The sequence below is a fragment of the Anolis carolinensis genome, chromosome 2, assembly GCF_035594765.1.
Source record: "Anolis carolinensis isolate JA03-04 chromosome 2, rAnoCar3.1.pri, whole genome shotgun sequence".
Lineage (NCBI taxonomy): Eukaryota > Metazoa > Chordata > Lepidosauria > Squamata > Dactyloidae > Anolis > Anolis carolinensis.
The window spans coordinates 218,498,616-218,519,760 of NC_085842.1; the positions used below are offsets into that span (position 1 = coordinate 218,498,616).

General features: G+C 42.0%; 1 protein-coding gene across 3 annotated transcripts; it reads left to right on the plus strand.

The window, feature by feature from the left end:
- Nucleotides 1–6,829: 6,829 nt before the first annotated feature.
- LOC100560720 (complement C1s subcomponent) lies at nt 6,830–19,589 on the plus strand. Of its 3 annotated transcripts, XM_016995316.2 has the most exons (7): nt 6,830–7,322; nt 9,761–9,888; nt 10,474–10,678; nt 11,037–11,214; nt 14,734–14,871; nt 16,011–16,085; nt 18,387–19,589. In XM_016995316.2, exons 4-7 carry the CDS (start codon nt 11,040–11,042, stop codon nt 19,157–19,159), a joined length of 1,161 nt encoding a protein of 386 aa, XP_016850805.2. In that variant the 5' UTR covers nt 6,830–7,322; nt 9,761–9,888; nt 10,474–10,678; nt 11,037–11,039; the 3' UTR covers nt 19,160–19,589. The 3 variants fall into 3 exon arrangements, with proteins under 3 accessions (XP_016850805.2, XP_062827871.1, XP_062827872.1); XM_062971801.1 differs by having other exon boundaries at nt 6,830–9,888; XM_062971802.1 differs by lacking the exon at nt 9,761–9,888.
- Nucleotides 19,590–21,145: the final 1,556 nt, after the last annotated feature.

Genomic DNA, 21,145 nt, shown 5'->3' on the forward strand with positions numbered 1-21,145 from the left:
ATACCCTGCCTTGCATTGCTGTGTCTATGTGGAATGAAATGAAAGGAAGGAAAAATACTTTTTTCCAAAAGGTATTTTTTATTGTAATGCAAGTAGATTGACTACCTTTTTGGTCTGTCTTTTTTCTGCATAAACATTAAGATCAGATGGTATATCAACTCTGGAGCATGCAACATATAATTGCCCATGAAAGAAGCATTTGTTTCTAATTTCAAACCGCACACTTGTAAAGATTGCCCCTCTGCTTTATTGATAGTCATTGCGAACGCAAGGCATATTGGTAATTGAAGTCGTTTGATCTCAAATGCCATGTCAGTCGGAATAGTGGGATTCCCAGGGCAATACCCCCAACCCATGAGTGTATGTAGAGTTGGCCATGTTCAGTCTGTGTGGCAAGTGTGGTCCAGATCTGTTGTTGACTGGGTTTAGTGCACTCTCCCATAACTCCCATAACTACAATTCCCATAATCAAGGTCAATTCCGACATACCTCAGCAGTATGTTCAGTTGGGTTTATCTGTGCCAAGTTGGTCCTGGTCCATTGTCGGTGGGGGTTACAATTTCTCTGGAATCAGGTGAACTATAACTCCTGTAAATCAAGGTCAATATCCCCCAAATTTTTCCAGAATTTTCTGTTGGTAATGGGAAGTCTGTGTGCCTAATTTTGTCCAGGTCATTCATCTGTGTGGGTTTCTGTGGTCTATTGAAGTTGAAGCTGTAAGTAAAAGTACTGCAGATCCCATCATTCATGATCCATCCTCCTCCTATTGGCACCAGCACATGAAGTGGGTAATGGGGTGTCTGTGTGCCAAATGTGGTCCATGTCCGTTGTTCGTGGGGGTTGCAGTGGTCTGTGAGAGCCGATTCGGGTGAAGGTACTGCAAATCCCATCACCCATGTTCTATTCTCCTCTAACCGCACCAGGATGTAAAGTGGGTCATGGAGGGGTCTGTGTGCCAGGTTTGGTCCTGATCTGTCATTGGTGCAAGTTGCAGTGATCTGTGGGAGCTGAAGTGATTGAATGTACTGCATATCCCATCATCAGTGGTTCTCCCTCCCCCAAACTCATTTTACTATAAAAAGGCGGGTGTATTGGAATGCAACATTGTGTCAAAATGTCAAGTTAACTGACCAACTACTTTTCAAGTTCTGCCTGCACAAACATACACAGGCTGTATTTTTAGATATAAAGATGTATTTTATATGTGGCACTTGGAGTGCTTCTGTGAGCCGCCCTGAGACCCTTTGAGATGGTGCAGGAGTATAAATAAATATTTATTACTTTTTATTAGTAGTAGTTATGGAAGATTTTCACTATCTCAATATTTATTGGAAAACAAATTCTGCCAAGAATATCAGGTCCATCAAATTCCTGACCTGCCTTGCAAGCAATCTGATGTTTCAGAAGATGGAACAGGCCAAAAGGGGATCAGAGATTTTAGATCTGATCATAGTCAATAGTGATGATCTCTAAAATGGGATGGAAGTGGTAGTTTCCTTAGGCAGGAATGACCATGTTCTTCTAGAGTTTCTCACAGAACAGAAAGGGGTAGTCAATTTAGGCCCCTTCTGCACTGCCCTATAAAATCCAAATTATCTGCTTTGGACTGGATTATATGACAGTAGACTCATATAAAGTACAAAGTGTGAGTTTTGACTTTTAAAGCCCTACATGGTTTGATTCCAGGTTACCTAAAGGATTGCCTTCCCCTGTACAATCTGCCCTGCACTTAGGTCCTCTAAGAGGCAGCTACTCCAAATAACCAAAACCCGACTGGCAATCACCACCCAGAGGACCTTTTCATCAGCCTCTCCAAGACTGTGGAATAACCTGCCAATAGAGCTGAATCAGCTGTTGGAATTGAAGATACAAATGAAGGCCTATCTCTTCCGGCAGGCCTACCCAGGCAATTTTAATGATGAATTTTAAACTCCACTGTATGCCTAATATTTGTTTTGTGTATTTTAATATGTATTTTATGTAAATATGTTTTAATAATATATATTTTACAGAGTGTTGTATAATGATTACGTGCTTGTTTGTGTTTTAGTAATGCCGTAACCTGCCTCAAGCCATGAGAAGAGGAGGGCAAAAAATAAAACTATTATTATTTGAAACACATCAAGTTGAGTCCACAGCAGACACTCTGCTGACTGTTGTACTGGTGTCTAGTGTCTAGGACTGTGTGATGTATCGGCGAATAATGCATGCAGATCCCAGTAAGGTGGCCTTCTGCAGCTGGCAGGTGGTAATTTTGTCAGTGCCGATTGTGTTTAAGTGCAGGCCAAGGTATTATTATTATTATTATTATTATTATTATTATTATTATTATTATATAATCCAGCTCAAAGCAGATAATGTTGATTATCTGATTTGAATATCTGGATTAAATGACAATGTAGAAGGGGTCTAAGGAACTTTCAATTGAGCTAAGATTTAAAGGGACATGTACAAGAAATGGAAGAAGGGAGAAATCACTAAAGAGGAATTCAAACAAATAGCAATATGTGTAGGGAGAAAGTTAGAACAGCCAAAATGCAGAATGAACTCAGCCTTTCTAAAGAGGTTGAAAACAATAAAATGGATTTTTGGTTATGTTCATAGTAAAAGAAGAACAAGGAAGTTGTAGGGCTGCTACATGGAAGTGACGGTGAAATGCTAATAGGACAGAGAAAAGGCAGAACTACTTAACATCTTCTTTGCTTCAGGCCCCTTTGACTCCTTCCAAAGAGCTGTATAAAATCCATATTGAACTGGATTATATATCAGTTTTTACATTAATCGGAGACAATTGCTCTTTTAAGTTAAGTATATGGTAACAAGATTCCTTACATTAAGAAGGAAGTTAACATAGAACTCCTTGAGAATCTATACAGAGTCAACATCCGCCAGGAAACTGAGATGGAATCAACATGTTCCAGGATGGAAGATGTCTGTTAGTAATTTACAACTTTGGGACAACATCAGTGAAATATTGCTATATAACAGATCTTATGACAATCCAAAAAGTGTGGCAGACTAGAGGAGTCTGGCCTACCTGCCTCTCTGTTCCATGGGAAGGACAGAGATGATGTATGGGAGTGTCAGATCTGCAACGGAAAGACACTGGGGCCTCCTTTTCTCGAGCGAAGAGGAATGAGTGCGTTTTGGAGTCATTTCACATTGCAGGGAGTCAGGTTCTGCTGTAGAGGACACAAGGATTCTGATCCTTGGCATTGTTCTTAGGGAAAGGATGCATTTTCCCTAAGACATTTTAGAAGCATTGGTAGATTTGCAAGGAAGCAGTCTGGCCTAAGAGATGTTCTTCATGGAAGAAGAATGAAGATATGCTGATGTATGCATGAAGATGAATGAATGTACATGTGTGTGAATGCTGACTAAAAATGTAACCCCCCTGTGTTTGTTTGTTAGCCAATGTAACTATAGGTCATTTGTGGAATTCAATGTAGTTACATAGAATCTGCATATACTGTCATTCTTTGTGTAAACGTTCTGTAAACATTCTGATATACCCTCTCACACTGAAAATTCATGACAGTTTTTCGCATAATAGTCACCATCACATGATAGTTGCATGCTTAGTTTACTTGCTTGGGTGAGTGAGTTAAGGGTGCGACTGCCCTTTTGCTGCTACAGCACCAAAGGGAAATAGGACAGGTGAAACATCATCTATCTACACATGTGGCTCAGGCCTTGGCAATGGGACATCCACACAAGTAGATGGTGATTCACTTGCCCACATGGCTGTCCCCTTTGAATCATAGAATCATAGAATAGTAGAATTGGAAGAGACCTCATGGGCCATCCAGTCCAACCCTCTGCCAAGAAGCAGGAAATCGCATTCAAAGCACCCCCGAGAGATGGCCATCCAGCCTCTGCTTAAAAGCCTCCAAAGAAGGAGCCTCCACCACAGTCCAGGGAAGAGAGTTCCACTGCCGAACAGCTCTCACAGTGAGGAAGTTCTTCCTGATGTTCAGGCAGAATCTCCTTTCCTGTAGTTTGAAGCCATTGTTCCGTGTCCTAGTCTGCAGGGCAGCAGAAAACAAGCTTGCTTCCTCCTCCCTATGACTTCCCTTCACGTATTTGTACATGGCTATCATGTCTCCTCTCAGCCTTCTCTTCTGCAGGCTAAACATGCCTAGTTCTTTAAGCCGCTCCTCATAGGGCTTGTTCTCCAGACCCTTGATCAGTTAGGGCACATCCATGCAAATGGGTGATGCCTTTAAGGGCATAGCCACAAACTATTATGCAATAAAGCACCGTGTAATAGTCATCACTGCATAATAGTCACACATACCCTTTCTCTCCCACCCATAGGGGAAAAAGTGTGTCTATTATGCAATGAAATATGGTAGCTATGCTAGTTGTTGTTCTGAACATTTGTTTTCCTGATATTGTTTTTGTTTCTATTTTTGTTTTCTTTATTTCTGAAAAAAATTTTTTTTAAGGAAGATGGCTTTGAGCTGCATTAAATTGACACTACAGTGCCACTGTGTGTACAGGTATATTATTACAAGAAAGTCCCAGTTATTTGAAAACAGCTGCAAATTGTTTAATAAAGTGTATGGCCAGTTTTACACAGCCCCAAAATGCTGGTTCCTCCCCATACTGTGACCAAACAGGCACCCCATGCTGCCTCGATGATGGGAAGGTGTCCCTAGTGTTCAGTTGTGCCAAAGCCAATTCAGCACTACTGGACAGGGCCCTGAATGTCAGTCTTTCTCCCACCCCATTGCTGTCAGCAAAGGGAGGAAAAAGACACCTACTGCATGGTCTGCAGCTTCTGATTCCATGCCATGTAACTGGCAAAGGGGTCTTGGACTAACAAGCCCACCCACTCCTCCCAAGCTCATTTGCCAGTCATGTGGCATGGAACCAGGAAAGAAAGTTTCAGACCACGCGGGAGATGCTCCCCCCTGCTTTAACTGGCAACAATGGGATGGGAGAGGGCAGGAGAGCACAGCCATCCCATGTCCCCAGGACTCCTGAGCCTGGGGAACATGCGATAGCAATCCGGCACCCACCGTTGAATCCGGATCCCCGCCATCCTTTGAGTGCTAGTGATGAAGCCACCAGAAGTATTTTACTCCATAGAGATGAAAAACGGTAATTCACCTCCATGTGCTTACCTGTCAAAGAAAATTAATGAGACAGAAGCGAAGTGGCCAATCTGGGAAAAGAAGCAGCTGTTGTAAAATTTGCTTTTGAGGCCTGGCAGCACTTCATAGAAAGTGCACCACACAAATTAAAAGTATATATGAACCAGCAGAATTTAGAAACCCTCAAGCCTACACCATGTAGGATAAACTCAAATGGCTGAAGTGGGTCAAATTCCTCTCAAAATTCAACTTTGAATTAACAGACTTCCCAGGCAGAATTTTTTAAAGCAGATAGCCAAGGCATGGGCAAACTTCGGCCCTCCGGGTGTTTTGGACTTCAGCTCCCTCAATTCCTAACAGCCTACTGGTAGGCTGTTAGGAATTGTGGGAACTGAAGTCCAAAACACCCGGTGGGTCAAAGTTTGCCCATGCCTTAGATAGCCTATCAAGGCTGCCCCAACACAGCACTGAGAAAAGAGAAGTAATACAGTATTCACCGCAGAACAATTATCCAGCAATGGTGGGATAAGGAAGAGGGGTTGTATTAAACTCCCGGGCCCTGGGGATTCTCATCTTGTTTGAAGATTGGGTTGACATGCCTTCAGTATCACATTGCTTGACTTTTTGATCTTGAAGGAACCATAAGCCAGAAAATAGTAAACTATTGCCTATGTAGCTTTGTCTCTGCATATGCCCCTCCCTTCCTGTGAACTGGTGCCTTTCTCCAGAAAGTTCCAAGACCAAAAGTTAGCTTGAAATCAACAAGTGAGGTCACGGGTATCACTTATGCCAAGTGGGTGTGGAAGGTGAGGAAGACCCTCAGCCATTGGTCAATTTTAGATAAGCAAAAGATATAAATTCTTTGTTTGCTGCGACATGCCTTGGCGACGGCCATTTTCATGATACAGCCCTCTGGGGTATGTACGGCTGTCGCCTTCTCACAGCTGTGGTGAAAATAAACTTTGCTTTTTGCATCTCTCACAAGACTGAGTTTTTCTGCCTGATTTCCCTCCTGAGCCAGGACCCTTTGAAGGTAATTGTCTTACCATCTCACTTTGTAAGTAAGAAGATGGGACATTTGTATCTTCTCCATAGTGCCGTCAACAAGCATACTATCCTAACCCTAAACCTCTTTTAGTATTTTTCTGCCCCCTTAGAAAGTTATCTGGGACCCTCAATAGTGTGGTCTGAAGCTGGGATCCTTAAAAGTGTTGAAGTTCAGAAATGACCTCTAGTCAGCCCACTAGGCTTTGGAGGCCATGAAAAACATCCCAGCTGAGCAACACCGACCGACAACCCCTTCTTGCCTATCTAGTATCTACCACTTGATGAATTCACAGATGGGTGCATCCAAAAAAATCCCATGACAGCTTATGCTGATATATGCTGAGAGTGCACCGATCCCATACCCAACACAATGGACTCTTTACTGAACCCATCATCTGGAATAACTATCCGTTGTTCAATCAAAGAAACCTTCTCAACCTGTGGGTCTCCAGATGTTTTGGCCTACAACTCCCAGAAATCCCAGCCAATTTACCAGAAGTTAGGACCACTGTTCTACCAGGTTGCATGACTTGTCAAGGATTTTGGGAGGAAGGGTGGGGATATGACCCGGTAGCAGGCAGGTAAATGGCCCTGTCGCTGCTGGGCTGCCTAAGCCCAGAATGGGTAGGATGGTTGTGGAGACAACTACAGCTAGTTCTGCTTGGGACCCCATGCATTGTGTAGCCATCTGGAGGCTGATCAGACTCCACACTGAGTTAACTAGTTAGTGTAGATGGGGCTTGGGAATGAAATACTCTGTGTGGAAGAGAGACAAGACAAACCTAAATGGAATGCTCAACAGATGAGAAGGTCAATGATTTTTATGCATTTCTCCAGTGTGGTTGCCTAATATGGCAGCTTTCTTTTTCAACAGGAATTTGGAATTTCCGTCAGTTCGCTTCTCAGAAGTCATCTGACCTCTCTGGAGGATAAAAAAAATAATCCAAACTTCACCCTGCCAAAATGGGGATGGTGCAATTAGATTACACTGCTTTCACTTTTGATATTGTTATCCAATGCAGCAGACTGAAGGATGCCACTGTCAAACAGCAGAGGGGAGCAGAGTTCTTCAGTTCAGCACAAACCTATCAACTGCCTCCCACAGCATATGTTGTTTGGAAAAGAGAGAAATAGAAGAGGCAGGTGAGAAACAGCTGAAGAAAGAAGGAGTAAAAGGTAAAGCTCTGTCAAACATGAAATTGATATTTCTGGATACTAGGATATGGGTTAAATGTTGCCTGTTATGAAATCCAGCCTTCTTTTACACTGTTTCCCCTAAAATAGTGTGCTTTTTGAGACTGGAGATATTTGTCACTCTTGTGTCGAGGTCTGTGGAAGTTAACTCCATGACAAGGTGGTCTTCTTGGCCCCATATCTTACTCAGTGCCTGACCTTGTGCTTAAATGTTCCTTGCTGATTTGTGGACACATATGCTTCGTGGTAAAGAATGTTGTTTTGGAACGAATTTTCTTTCTTGAGTCTGTTGTCGACCGCGTTTTTAGGGGATCGGGCCCCTTAAGGAGAGAGCCGATCCGGTCCTGAGAGAACGGACCTTGGCGGAGCCAATAGGAGAATATGAGCCGCAATACAACCTGGAGCCGAAATGAAGAAGGTCCGCCAAAGTTGAAGGAAAATCCGCCAAGGAGTCTTTATTGAGCGATTCAGCTGAAAAGGACACTAGTAGCGATCATTCAGTCTACTAGCGTATCATATATTCAAAATAAAGCCATATTTATACAATGTTTTGGTCTGACAGCCCCTTGAATTTCCCGCCCCGCTCCCCCGCCCATCTGATCGCGGATAGGCTAGAAGGTTGAACGAGGCGGGCTTTCGTTTCCCGCCTTGCTCTGCTGGCCCAATGGGGAGCTGCTTTTTGTCCCCACTCGGGCCAATCAGAGAGGAGAAGGCGGGAGTTATTGAAACAATGAAGTGACTGGGCAGGAAGGATCGGATTAGTTCCTGCCCGGCCGATTTCTAAAGGGATTAATGACAGCCATCAGGGGTTCCTGTCATGTACACTGATTTCAGATATGCCTTGGGGTGTCAGGGGGGGAAGTAAGGATGGGTGGCAATGGCTCAGCAGGGCGCCTTCCTGAGACGTCCTGGTTTTCCCTTTAGAGGAGATATGACAATGTTTGCCTTGAGGGCGAATCACCTTTTATTCGGCGACCCAAGCCCTATATTGTCCATGCAATCTGATTCTGATTAGGTTATGCGGCAGCGGATTAACCTTTTGTTTTGGGGAAGGTAAACCCGTGTCATAGGAGCTGGGGTTCATGTTGGGGTCAAAATATTTCCCATTTGATTTCATGATTTGACAATTATATGAAATAAAATGAAAAATAAAATAAAGTTGGAACATAAACCCAGCTGGGAAAAACACATATTTTCCGGGGATCCCAAAGAGTACAAATACATATAGGCAGACAGATAGATTTCAAGGAAGTAAGGGAGAATCCATAGAGGTGGGTTACATTGCATAAAGGGGAATCATGAATGATATAAACAATTTGAAAACATTGGATAAGCACGAAGTTCACAACATCTGGGGAACCCAATATGGAAATTCATAAAAGTGGAGTTTTAGCAGCATGATTTCACAATTCATGAAGTTAGCCCAACGATTAGAAACTCATACAACAGTGATTCATGAGGATGTCCAGGTACATAGAATATGAAAATTCACGGATACATGGGGAAAGGAGTCCATCTGTGGTGGAAGGAATTCATAGAGATGACATGGGGAAGGGGCACATGTGGGTTGCAGTCTTTGGAAGTATAAGATTTCATAAGTCCAGGGATAGGTCTGGGGAAGAGTGTTCTTCTCCTTCATAAAATTATGAAGGTATGAATGAAACGTGGAGGGCACCCGTCCAGGCACCCTCCTGGCAGCTGTAGAGAGGGTGAGAGTCCTTGGAGAACTATGTCTCCCAGCGGGAGAGCGATCCCCCCATCCCCAGTTCACAGGAAGGGGCCAGGGATCTCCTAAACCATCCCGCGGGTCGCGGGGAGAGGAAAGTCCGGGCTTAGGCTACAAGAGAGCAGTCTGGCTTGAAAAGAGCAATCGGTTCCGTTTGACAGTCAGCTGATGAGGTGCCGAGAACTGGACCGATTTTGGTTCCGCTGGTGGTCCTTGAGTCAGGAGCCTTAGAAAGGGTTAGGACTAAAAGAAGAGCGTGCTAGGGGTAATTTTGATAAAGATATGAGCCAATTTGTATCGTCCGCTGTATTAACCTATGGCGGGGAAGCCTCCGCCGGGGTTTAAAGATCAGACGGGTTAGTGAGAGAGAGAGAGAGAAATTGCATGCAAAGGAAGGAGTCAGAGAAAGACACAAAATAACCAGATAGAGAGTGTTACTGCTAAAATAAGTGCTACTTTTATTGGGGGATTTGTTACATAGTTCAGGGAAGGGGAAAGTGAAGAAAAAAAGATCTTTTAATAATAGTCTGCTGCGGTCCCGCTCCGTTCCTTTTGGTGATGGATCTGCGGAACTCTCCGCTGCGGGTTCAAATTAATTTGAAAGCCGGGGTCTCGGTCATCAAGTCCGAGATTGCTTACTACCTTAGTTCTCTGTGAACGGGGATTTAATTCCATTTTCCTGTCTACCAAGCAGAGTTATTTCAGAGGAAGAGGGGGAAAAGAACAAATGACTCCGTATTGACTTATGTCTGTTGAAATCTGAAATTCTACCATGCTGGCTTTGAGAAAGAAGTTGATTGAGATGGAGATTTTACAGATGTGGTAAGTTATTGAAGGCTGTGATGTACTTCAAGAGGGAAGAGAGGTGTTGCAAGTCAAGGCACCCATCCCCTCTCTCACCTATGTCTTCCCAAAACAATTTTGATAAATGTGTTGTCGAAGGCTTTCATGGCTGGAATCACAGGGTTGTCGTGTGTTTTTTGGGCAGTATGGCCCTATTCCAGAAGTATTCTCTCCTGACGTTTTGCCCACATCTATGGCAGGCATCCTCAGAGGTTGTGAGGTATATCATCAACAACAACAATCCGTTTTAAACACGAGGTTAGATATCTCTTCCAGAGCTTTGCACGTGGATTGGGCCCTCAGATGTTCATCTCAGACATGAAAACTCCCCACTGTTCTTCCACTCTGAAGTGTTTCAGACCAAAGTATATTTTTATTTATTTATTTACAGTATTTATATTATATTTTTGCACAACCTGAGTCAGTAGAAAGGTGGTGAGTAGGGCTACCGTTGAAAGATGAAAAACCAAGCTGTGAAGTAGACTCTTCTAGCCTCAGAGCACAGACAGATGGGGCCTGAGTGTAGAAGTGGCAAATAATTCAATTTTCCTTTTTCATCTCTAGGAGCTTCATCATTTGGTCCTTCCTGGCTTATACTGAGGCATTCTCCATGTATGGATAGATCCTCTCTCCAAACTATCCTCAGGCTTATCCCAACAATGCTTTAGAGTCCTGGGAAATACGTGTTCCTCCAGGTTATGGTATTCGCCTTTACTTCACCCACTTGGATATAGAGCCATCTCAAAACTGCGAGCATGATTTTGTGAAGGTAAAGGGCCACGTTCTTTCTTAGAGTGCTGTGTGCATACTAGGTCCCAATAGTCTTGATTCATTTAGGTCCATAGTTTTCAATGGGCCAACTCAAAGTATGACTAATTTGGATCTAACTGAATGCATATGGATTTGTTTTGTTCCAGCCAGGTATAATGCTAACAACTGACTATAACAGTGGTTCTCAAGCTGTGGGTCCCTAGATGTTTTGGCCTTCAACTCCCAGAAATCCTAACAGCTGGTACACTGGCTGAGATTTCTGGGAGTTGTAGGCCAAAACATCTGGGGACCCCCAGCTTGAGAACCACTGGACTATATTTACATTGCAGAGACCAAGGTCTGTCTGTCTCTTTCAGGTCATGTCTGGTAGCCGTGTTGAGGGCCAGCTTTGTGGTCAAAAGACAAAACAGTATCCTGGCTCTCATATCCTGGAGGAATTTAATGTCTCCTATAATAACTTGACTGTCACCTTTCAGTCAGACCTTTCCAATGAAGGAAGTTTCACTGGGTTTGTTGCTTATTACATTGCAGTGGGTAAGCCCTTGGCTGCTATTTGGTTTGTAGGCACTAGATTATTTCCAGTAGTGCCCAGGGATGGAAAGGCTGCAGGGGGCACGATTTCAGGTTTTATCTGAATAGGGAACCAAGATTGTTTGTGTAGTTCAGGGGTTCAAAAACACCTGTAGATACCCTCAAATCTATGTTCCTTGAATGGTGCCTCTGGATGACAATGCAAGGTATGGGAAAGGAGCATACCATCATTTTATCAAACAATCCGATTTTCTTTGAAAAGAAATGGAGCTGGTACTCTTTGATGGAATTTAACCCCACACTGCCCAAGTCTGCAGTACTCAATGAGGAGTAGTTACTTAGCTTAGAATAGGCTGAGGGAAATCCCTTTCTCCTGTCCCCTGAATGACAGTTCAGGCTTCTATTGACAGGTATCTATTTCTTCTCTCCTGTCTGTTTCTGCGCTCATTCTGATTGGTTATGTAGAATGGAAACTTTGCAGGTACATGCCTTTTGTCTTTGAGTTCTACTTTTGCATCTTAGTGTGTATTTAGATCTCTCTTTGCTTGTGTGTCAGGAGAAATGTGTGCTTGGAGATTTTCCCCCTCTCTTTTGAACCCTAGAAGAGATAGGGTTAGTTGGTGTAGCTCAGACCGAGTTACTTACTATTAAGAAATGTAGTTATTATTTTTGTAAATAAACCTTTTGTAATTTTAAAGATTGAACTCTGGATCTTTGCCTCCTAAGCTCTAAATTCTTTACAGCCTTATGGCACTTCACACTTTGCTTGCTGTGAGCTGAATGCTCAAGCATAAGTATCCTGCTTTTGTATTTTTGGATGCTCTGCTGTTTTGGGAGTTTTCCCTAACACAGAAAATCCTAACACTGTTTGTACCCATAGGTCTCTTCTAACTTAATTAACAAAAAAAATTGAACCCAGTTCTAAAAGAATAGCTAAACTCTCTCCCACTTGCAACTGATAATTTTCACTCGAGAAACAAATTGTGCCAAACGTCAGCACATGAAAGGGAGTTAGTGAATGGCTTTATGTGGGTGCTCATGATGAATTGGATAAACGAACAAGAAGATGATTTCACTGAATCTAAGACACCATCAAATCTGAAGCACATCCCATTTTGCAATTCCAATTTCAGAAAAAAAATGGAATTGTAATTTTCCTACAATGTCATTCAGAATTTCTAAGAATGAATTTTAACAATAAATTAACACACCGAAATATATTTAAAAACTATTTTAATAACAAGATAAAAGGGAAACACAGTAAATGTAGATAAATGTGACAGATACAGACATTCTTTCATTCATCCCTTGATTTTTCATTCAGCTCTTGCAATGAAATAATATATAATATTATATACTTTATTTATATTCCGCTCTATCTCCCCGTGGAGACTCACAGCAGATTACAGGTACATGCTAGGTGAGCTGAAGCTAGGGCTGACGGTGGGAGCTCACACCAACCCAGGCTTGAACAGGCAGAATCTTTCATCAATCTCCTGCTCCAGAATCTGTATTACAGTTTTTATCAGAGTCTGATACATCAGAGTCTGATTCTTGTGAGCTGTCATTTTCAGTATCCCATATCACATCTTCCTCTGAGCCATCAGGAGCATTTGTGATGCATCATTTTTTTAAAATAAGTGCTGCACTATTCTTTCAGGGATTTGCTTTGAGGCTGTTGCCAATTGCTATGCCAGTACTCTCATGGCTTTTCTGGAGGGTGTCAGAGGAAGCAGTCAGGGATTCATATTCTTTTTTCAAGAAGTCCTTAAATGTTTTGTTGATGGAAATGTCAAGTATGTGCAACTGGGTAGTCATGTCAGCAGGAATCACAACCAAGTCACCACCTTTCGGCCTGATTCTGCTTTTGACCTGTTCTGATAAATATCCACAAAAGGCATCAAGGATTAGCATTCTAAGTGGATTATAAAGACTTCCAAGAGATCTCTTCTGTACATAGAATCATAGAGTTGGAAGAAACCGTACGAGCCATCCAGTCCAACTCTCTGCCAAGAAGCAGGAAAGTCACATTCAAACACCCCGACAGATGACTATCCAGCCTCTGCTTAAAGTCTCGAAAGAAGGAGCCTCCACCACAGTCCGGGGCAGAGAGTTCCACTGCTGAACAGCTCTCACAGTGAGGAAGTTCTTCCTAATGTTCAAGTGGAATCTCCTTTCCTGTATTTTGAAGCCATTGTTCCACGTTCTAGTCTCCAGGGCAACAGAAAATAAGCTTGCTCCCTCTTCCCTATGACTTCCCCTCACATATTTATACATGGCTATCATGTCTCCTCTCATGATAACAACACTTACCCAATCTTCCATGAGCTCTGCAGCCATCCATCTATTTTTCCAATGACATCTTTGGGGAAGTTTCCTTCTTGGGTACATTTTCCCAGTTTAAAATTAAATACGAGGGCAACTTCAGACCATCAGAAGTGACACATAGCACTACAGCGCTGCTTTTTGCAGCCAGTGGTTATGATGTTGACTATACTAATTTATGCAGTGCTTTTGATATGAAATAAATAAATGATGTTGACTTCTTTAACACCTTTTGCATTGACTGTAATTATGAAGGATGTCAAAGAAGACCAGAATTTCATCTGCATTTCCAATTTTAACATACTGTATATACTCAAGTATAAGCCTAGTTTTTCAGCCCTTTTTTCGGGCTGAAAAAGCTCCCCTCAGCTTATACTCAAGTGAGGGTCCTTGCCGGCTTCTATTCCAGTCGGCTTATACTTGAACATATAGGTATTCAGAATTGACAGTCTTATTTTATTAAAGTCTTCTTCTTATCTAAAATTACAGTTTTATATAAATATTCAAAAACATTTAACCTACTGATGCCTCAAATAATGCAATTTTATTAATATCTATTTTTATTTTTGAATTTGACTCATAGCTGCCCACCCTCGTCTTATACTCGAGTCAATAAGTTTTCCCAGTTTTTGTGGTAAAAATAGGTGCCTTGGCTTATATTCGGGTCGGCTTATACTCGAGTATATACGGTACTTTTTCTCTTTAACTTCCAGTGATATGTGATTAATTTAATCAACTTTTCTTGAAAATCTGCAGTGTTTTTTGACAGATTGATGCTTGACACCTTAACAACAACTGGTTAAACAATAATATGTTTTTCTTATGACTTGATATCTGGGGGGCATCTTTGTGGAAGAGATTGATGTTGTTTTAGACTTAATTCCAGAAAGGGATGAGATGATAGATTGGAAAATTGCCTAAGTGATGCAACACACACAGGAGGAAGAAATGGAAGAGCTTTCTTCAGCCTTGGTTGAACACAGGTTGAATAGGTGTGTGGCTGAGGCTCCTACTACACTGCCATATAAAATCCAGATTATCTGCTTTGAACTGGATTATATGGCAGTGTAGACCCAGATAATCCAGTTCAAATCAGATAATCTGGATTATCTGATTAGATAATCCAGATTATATGGCAGTGTAGAAGGAACCTGTGAGCTTTATTTTAACCACATCTATTCTACTTTGTTTTCGCAGCTGTCGATTGTGGCATTCCTGATCAACTTAAAAATGGAGCTGTCATTTACCTGGCAGAATCTGAGGAGACTCATTACCCAGCCACTATCCGCTATGTATGCAATGAGCCCTACTATACACTAAATAGCATAGGATGTGGTGAGTCCCATTCCTGTCTATTTATCTTCTGGTGACTTTCAGGAGCAGAATTAGGGATGGCAATATTATAATGCATTCTTTTAAAGAGTGCTTTATTTTTACATCATTCCAGTATTCGTGTGAAAGAAATTTCATCCATGTTCCTCTATTTCAGACAAAAGGTCTCAGGTGTTGTGACTTAGCTTGGATCTAGAATAGATTCTGATGAGGAAAGAGAGATTCAGGTTCAAAAGGCCTGTATGTAGCTTTGGAAGATGAGGAACAGAAAGTACAAGTTCAGTTTCCCACAGGCAGGCTTGGAGTTGATGACCCTGAACCCAGTGAAGCTAGCCAGGTGGACACTGACTTGGCAATGGAGGAAGGGAGGTTGGAAGATTCCCAGCTTACTAATGAATCTCAACGAGTTAACGAGTAAATTGACCTTGATGGGATGGGCTCCTTAGATAGACCTGAGCATTTGGAAATGAGAGTACAGCATAGTGTGTGTGTGTGTGGGTGCTTTGGGGAAAAGCTGTTGTCAAAGCAACTTCCTCGGGACCAGAGAAGCAAGCTCTAGTTTCCCTGCTAGGCTTTGGATTATCTTGCAGTTCATGAATCCCTGTTTCTTGGATTTTGCCATGTTTCCTTTGGATGTTGTTTATTCCTGGTAAGCTCTGGACTTATATCTCAAGACTATATTTGTAACTGATTTTTGGTGCTTTCTTTTGCTTTTTGAAGAACTTTTTACCATTCATCTTTATTAAACTATAAAGACTCAAACCTGCTGTGGAGTTTGTGTGTCAGAGCAAGGTGAATCAAGGCTGAAGTGTGACAGTAGGTTTATTTACAAAGCATGGCATATCCATCATTCATCAAAACGGGGAGGCAGTACTAATCCATGTTTTGCAATCCTGCATATGCAGTCGTACTTAAGATTGAGGCCCCTTCCACACAGCTGAATAAAATCCCACATTTTCTACTTTGAACTGGGATATATGGCAGTGTGGACTCCGCTAATCCAGTTCAAAGCAGATATTCTGGCTTGATATTATGGGTTATATGGCCGTATTGAAGGGCCCTGAGGAAGCACTTTCCTGGATTAAATCAAAGATTTATTCTAAAGAAACATTATGACTCATTGTATTTCTTTATTTCTAAAGGAATCTATCGGTGTGCAGCCAGTGGGAAATGGGTAGACGAAGAAGAGAAAACGGAGCTTCCAGTTTGCGTCCCAGGTACAATGCCGAATTTTGCATCTCACTGGAAGGGGCCACTGTAGGCTTTGTAGTTCTGCACCAGAATGAGAGGAAACACAGCAGAAGAAGCCCAGAGCAATGTAAATGCTTACAGAGTTTGCAGCTTGTCTTTTTCTGATAAGACAAGCCATCAAGAACAACAGTATTGTGATACTGTTATGATACTATCTGGTCCCGGTCAGGGTTGGCTTGACGCGCCTTCCTCTTGGCACGTTTCTCTTTTATCTGCCTTTTAAAAATTATCAGAATACAAGACATTTGTTCCAAAGGACAAATGGGTCAGTGGATTAACCTTGTGTCCAACACAACAAAATTGTGTCACTGAAAAGGTTTGTTGAGGCCACAGAACCTTTTCTCTTCTTTTTGATCCATGTGGAGACCAATGAGACTGTAAGGTGTAGCACTTGGAATTATAGGGCTATGGGAAGGAAGCTTGATGCTCAGGTTGTCATTTCATCTTTCCTTTCTAGTTCAAGGGCAAGAAGGATAATAAAAGTAAATCACAGATGGTGCTGCCAGGAATGATTTGGCTTCTTAGATTTAGGGTTAATGAAGTTGGGCTTCTGGCAAAAGAGGAGTTGCATCTCATAGAGGTTGAGAATAATTTTTTTTGCTAAGAGCCTAACAAATCTGACCAGGGAGCTTTAAACAGAGTTATTTGGGGGAACTAGGGAAATATTTGTTAAGGCAGGTGTTTAACAGGAAATAATATCACAGAACTGTTATAAAGAAAACTGGTGTTGCACCCTAGACCTGAAGACATCTATGACCAAAACATCACTCAGGAGTCCAGGGTAAAGGCAAACAGTTTATTGTAAAAACACACAAAAGATATATAGTAAAGAGCAGGGATAAAGAAAGAAGGTGTAAAATCCTAAAAAAACAGCGATCAGATGTCTCTTATAAATTCAAAAATGAGGTAGTTCAAGAATAGCCCCAAAATCCAAAAGCAATTTGAGTCCATAAGCAAAACTTGAAGAAGGACACACAACATGAGCATGGAAAAACTCCCAGAATACTTGAATCCCAAAACCAAGACAAGAACTAGAGAACCCAGGCCTGACTATAACTTAACGCCACGTTGCCTGAACTGAAGAACAAAGAGCCTGTAGCTCCTAATATACAGACATGAAAGCATTATGTCTTCCCTGGAACTTCTGCTTTCCACGAAGATGTGTTGATCTATGAAGCTGGCTATCTGCTCAGATTTGCAGGCAAGCCTCCTGGCTTAGGTCAATGTCACCAGGTACGTTCTCATGAGAATTTCTCGATCAATTCATGTTCATTAGACTCCTTATCTGGTGAGGATAATTCCAACTCCCGTGCCTGGCCTTAAAGGCCTAGAGGATCAGAGGCAATTGTATTCTCAGGCCTGTGTCTAAAGCATTTTCACTTTTTGGCTCTGGATGAGAATGAATCCGAGGGCCTGCATCAGAATGAATGGAAAGTCCACAAGCCCATCTGAGTCTAAAGCATCAGTGAACCTATTAGCCCCTGCCTGCTGTAACGGCTTCTGAGCTATAACAACCGGGGGAAAAACACAAGAACTCAACAGAGATAATGAAAAAAAAAAACTTAAATAAGCAGCCGGGAGTGGCCCATGGTCTTTAGTATCTCTACATCAATGTACAAAGAATGGGAGATAAACAAGATAAACTTGAACTCTTAATGCAACAAAGCAAATATATAATTAGCATCACTGAATCCCAAGTGCAAAATCTTGCTTCTTCATGGAATGTGGCATGCAGCTCTGAGGCATCACTAATTTGTAGACTTCTTCTAGGGATTAATATCAAGTCAAGGAGAAATCAAGTAAGGTGAAGGTAGCTAGAGAGAAAGTAGTGACAATGGGAATGCTTGTCTCACATCAGACAGTAGAACTACCCCACATGAAATGGATTTGATTTGATGTATTTCCGAATGTTCTAGATGTCTTAGAATGCAGCATTAATGGCCATAATGACAGGGGATAGTGCAAGTGGTAATCTGGTACATACTGAAGGGCACAAGGTTGTGGAATTTATCTGTACTCTAATGAAGAGATAGGATCATAGGGCAGCTCAATTTTTAATAGCACTCAGTATTATGAGGCAACATAAATATACAACAGTCAAAGGGGATGTTGGGAAGAGTATGTATGCCAAGACACTATTACAGAGCATATATATATATATATATATATATATGTGTGTGTGTGTGTGTGTGTGTGTGTCAATATAAAATGTTGGATCTTGTCTCCCTAGTGCTTGCAAGTTCTTTTTTCTTGCTTTCTTTCTCTAGTCTATGGAGTTCCCCATACACCCGTTGAAGAAACAGGACGGATTTTTGGAGGTGTATTTGCTAAATCAGGAAACTTCCCTTGGCAGATTTATTTTTACAATCCGCGAGGTGGAGGAGCTCTAATTTCAGACCACTGGATAGTTACAGCAGCCCAAGTGCTGGATGAAAACCCAAACCCAACTGTCTATGCTGGCCTGCTCTTTGTTGGTCCCAATGCATTGAGGGAAGCTAGTCCAATAGAGGTGGATAATGTGTTCATTCATCCCAACTGGACAACTGCAACCGAACACCGGACTAACTTTGATAATGACATTGCTCTGCTGAGACTGAAGAAACCTATGACACTGGGTCCCACCATTTCCCCAGTCTGCCTTCCTGGCACATCTTCTGACTATGATCCTCAGACTGGGACCCTAGGGTTTGTAGCTGGTTGGGGCAGGACAGAAATCAAAAGAACATCCATGAAACTGAAGGCTGTAAAGATCCCAGTGAAAGAGATGGATGTCTGCAGAAGAGTGAAACCGGACCCCCCTGCAGATATGTTGACCTACATCTTCACAGATAATATGATTTGTGCTGGGGATGGCCGGCAGGACAGCTGTCAAGGGGACAGTGGTGGGGCATATGTTATCCAAGATCCCCATAATGAGACACGCTACTATGTTGCCGGCCTAGTTTCTTGGGGCTTAAAATGTGGCACTTATGGTCTGTACACGAAAGTGGCAAACTATGTGGATTGGATTGTAGAGATCATGAACCAATACAAAGACTAGTTGCATCCACATCCAAGATTTAGGTATTCTCTTAGACACCCACTGACTGTTTTGATTTGTTCATTCTTAAGGATTAGTGCTTTACCTTGCCTCTTTTTCTGAAAAGCGGAATAACAAGAGCTTTGAGTGCTTGATTGTGACTGGTTGGTGTTCCCAATGGCTGGCAAAGCTGTTTTTCATCAGCATTGCTGTCGCAAACATTATCTAGATGGGAACACTCAAAATGCATTCCCTTCTATTTCAGTGAGTTGTGAGATTTTTTCTTCTTCTGAAATGAGGTATGGGATTTATATGAGTGCTCTTTGAAGTACCAGAGAAGCCTTGCAATCCTTGCTTACTGTCTCTGAAGTGCAACAGGAAAAAAATTGTATGCTTTGTATTTATCCTTGAAATATCCTTTGTCACTGTCAGAAAAATCTGTCTGGATATACTTCCATGCTTGGAAGGTCTTCCGAAAGCAAAAAAATCATTTAAAATAATAAATCATTATTCTTGTAAGACATATTTTATTCAATTGTATTAAGAACACCAAATGCAAAACTGCAAGTGCTGTCTTGCTCTCAGCTGATCTACTTTCAAATGTTGACGTTTTGTGCAAATTGCAGAAAAGGTCCCAGGTTCAAACTCCGGGAGCAGCATAAGCGGCCACTGTTAACTCCAGCTCCTACCAACCTAGCAGTTCGAAAACATGCCAATGTGAGTAGATCAATAGGTACCGCTCCGGTGGGAAGGTAACGGTGCTCCATGCAGTCATGCCGGCCACATGACCTTGGAGGTGTCTACGGACAACGCCGGCTCTTCGGCTTAGAAATGGAGATGAGCACCAACCCCCAGAGTCAGACATGACTGGACTTAACATCAGGGGAAACCTTTACCTTAACTCTAGAAAGTCACAAGTGTGCACCAACTAGGGGCTCACATGTCAATTCCTTGTTTACCCCTCTCTGGTTTGTTGGCCTCCTCTCTTCATTACTCACTCCCTAAAACAGAGCTCCACGAAGTTTGTACTTTGACCTTCCATCCCTTCCCCTCTTCAGATTTATACTGATAACGTCTGTGTATTTTAGGCTAAAACTCTAGTCTGTTGAAAGAGCCTACAATTAAAGGATCTTTTTATTTGTTCCAAAGGCTCGCAGTCCCAATTAGACAAGGACACTCAATCTGACTGATGCTAATGCTTATACATCTTAGAAAAAAATTTTATGACAGACAAAGGAGCTGGGATTGCTTTCACCCTGATTCAACCTTTTGTAGTCCTTGAGCAGTTGTTAAGAGAGGCTAGTGAAAGAAAAAGAGTAGAAATAAGGCTGGAAATTACAAGACAGTTGCAATCTTCTGGAAGTAGGATAGACATTGGATGAAAAGGGAGGATTGCATTTTGTACAGAGAACGAGTGCGGAGAGAACGGAAAAACAAGGTCGGTATGAAGATGGCATTTCAGCACAAGGCAGTTGGTGGGTCATATGGAGGCTGACATACCCTGGTATGATTGTCTCAGAGAAGACTCAATAGACACTCCATGGTTGGCTCGTGGGAGGAAGGGTGTTGTGACTCATCTGAAATATGACATTTGAAGTCATTCCAGGTTTGAGACAATGAGGCACACGAAGAATGAAACCTCAAAAGGTTGATGTAGTTGGCAGAGGGATGAACTTCCCAGAGGTGACCCAGCTGGGGAAGGAGCCATGCACAATATGACTTAAGCCAGTGTGGTCCAACCTTTAGTTACCCAAGGGCCAATCCAACTTTACTATAGGAATGTGAGGGCCAGAGACATTTCGGAAAGAAAACAAATTCTTAAAAACTTAAAGCAGTAAGAAGGGTAAATGATTTTTTTCCAAATGTTAAATTAAAATATTTTTCCAGTAAGAAAGGCAAGGGCCAACAAAAATGTATTGGACCACACTGACTTATGTCTTGACAATACTCTGCTGTGGATCTTGATAATGTAAACATAACAGAAGACTGAGATAGCATGGTGATTAT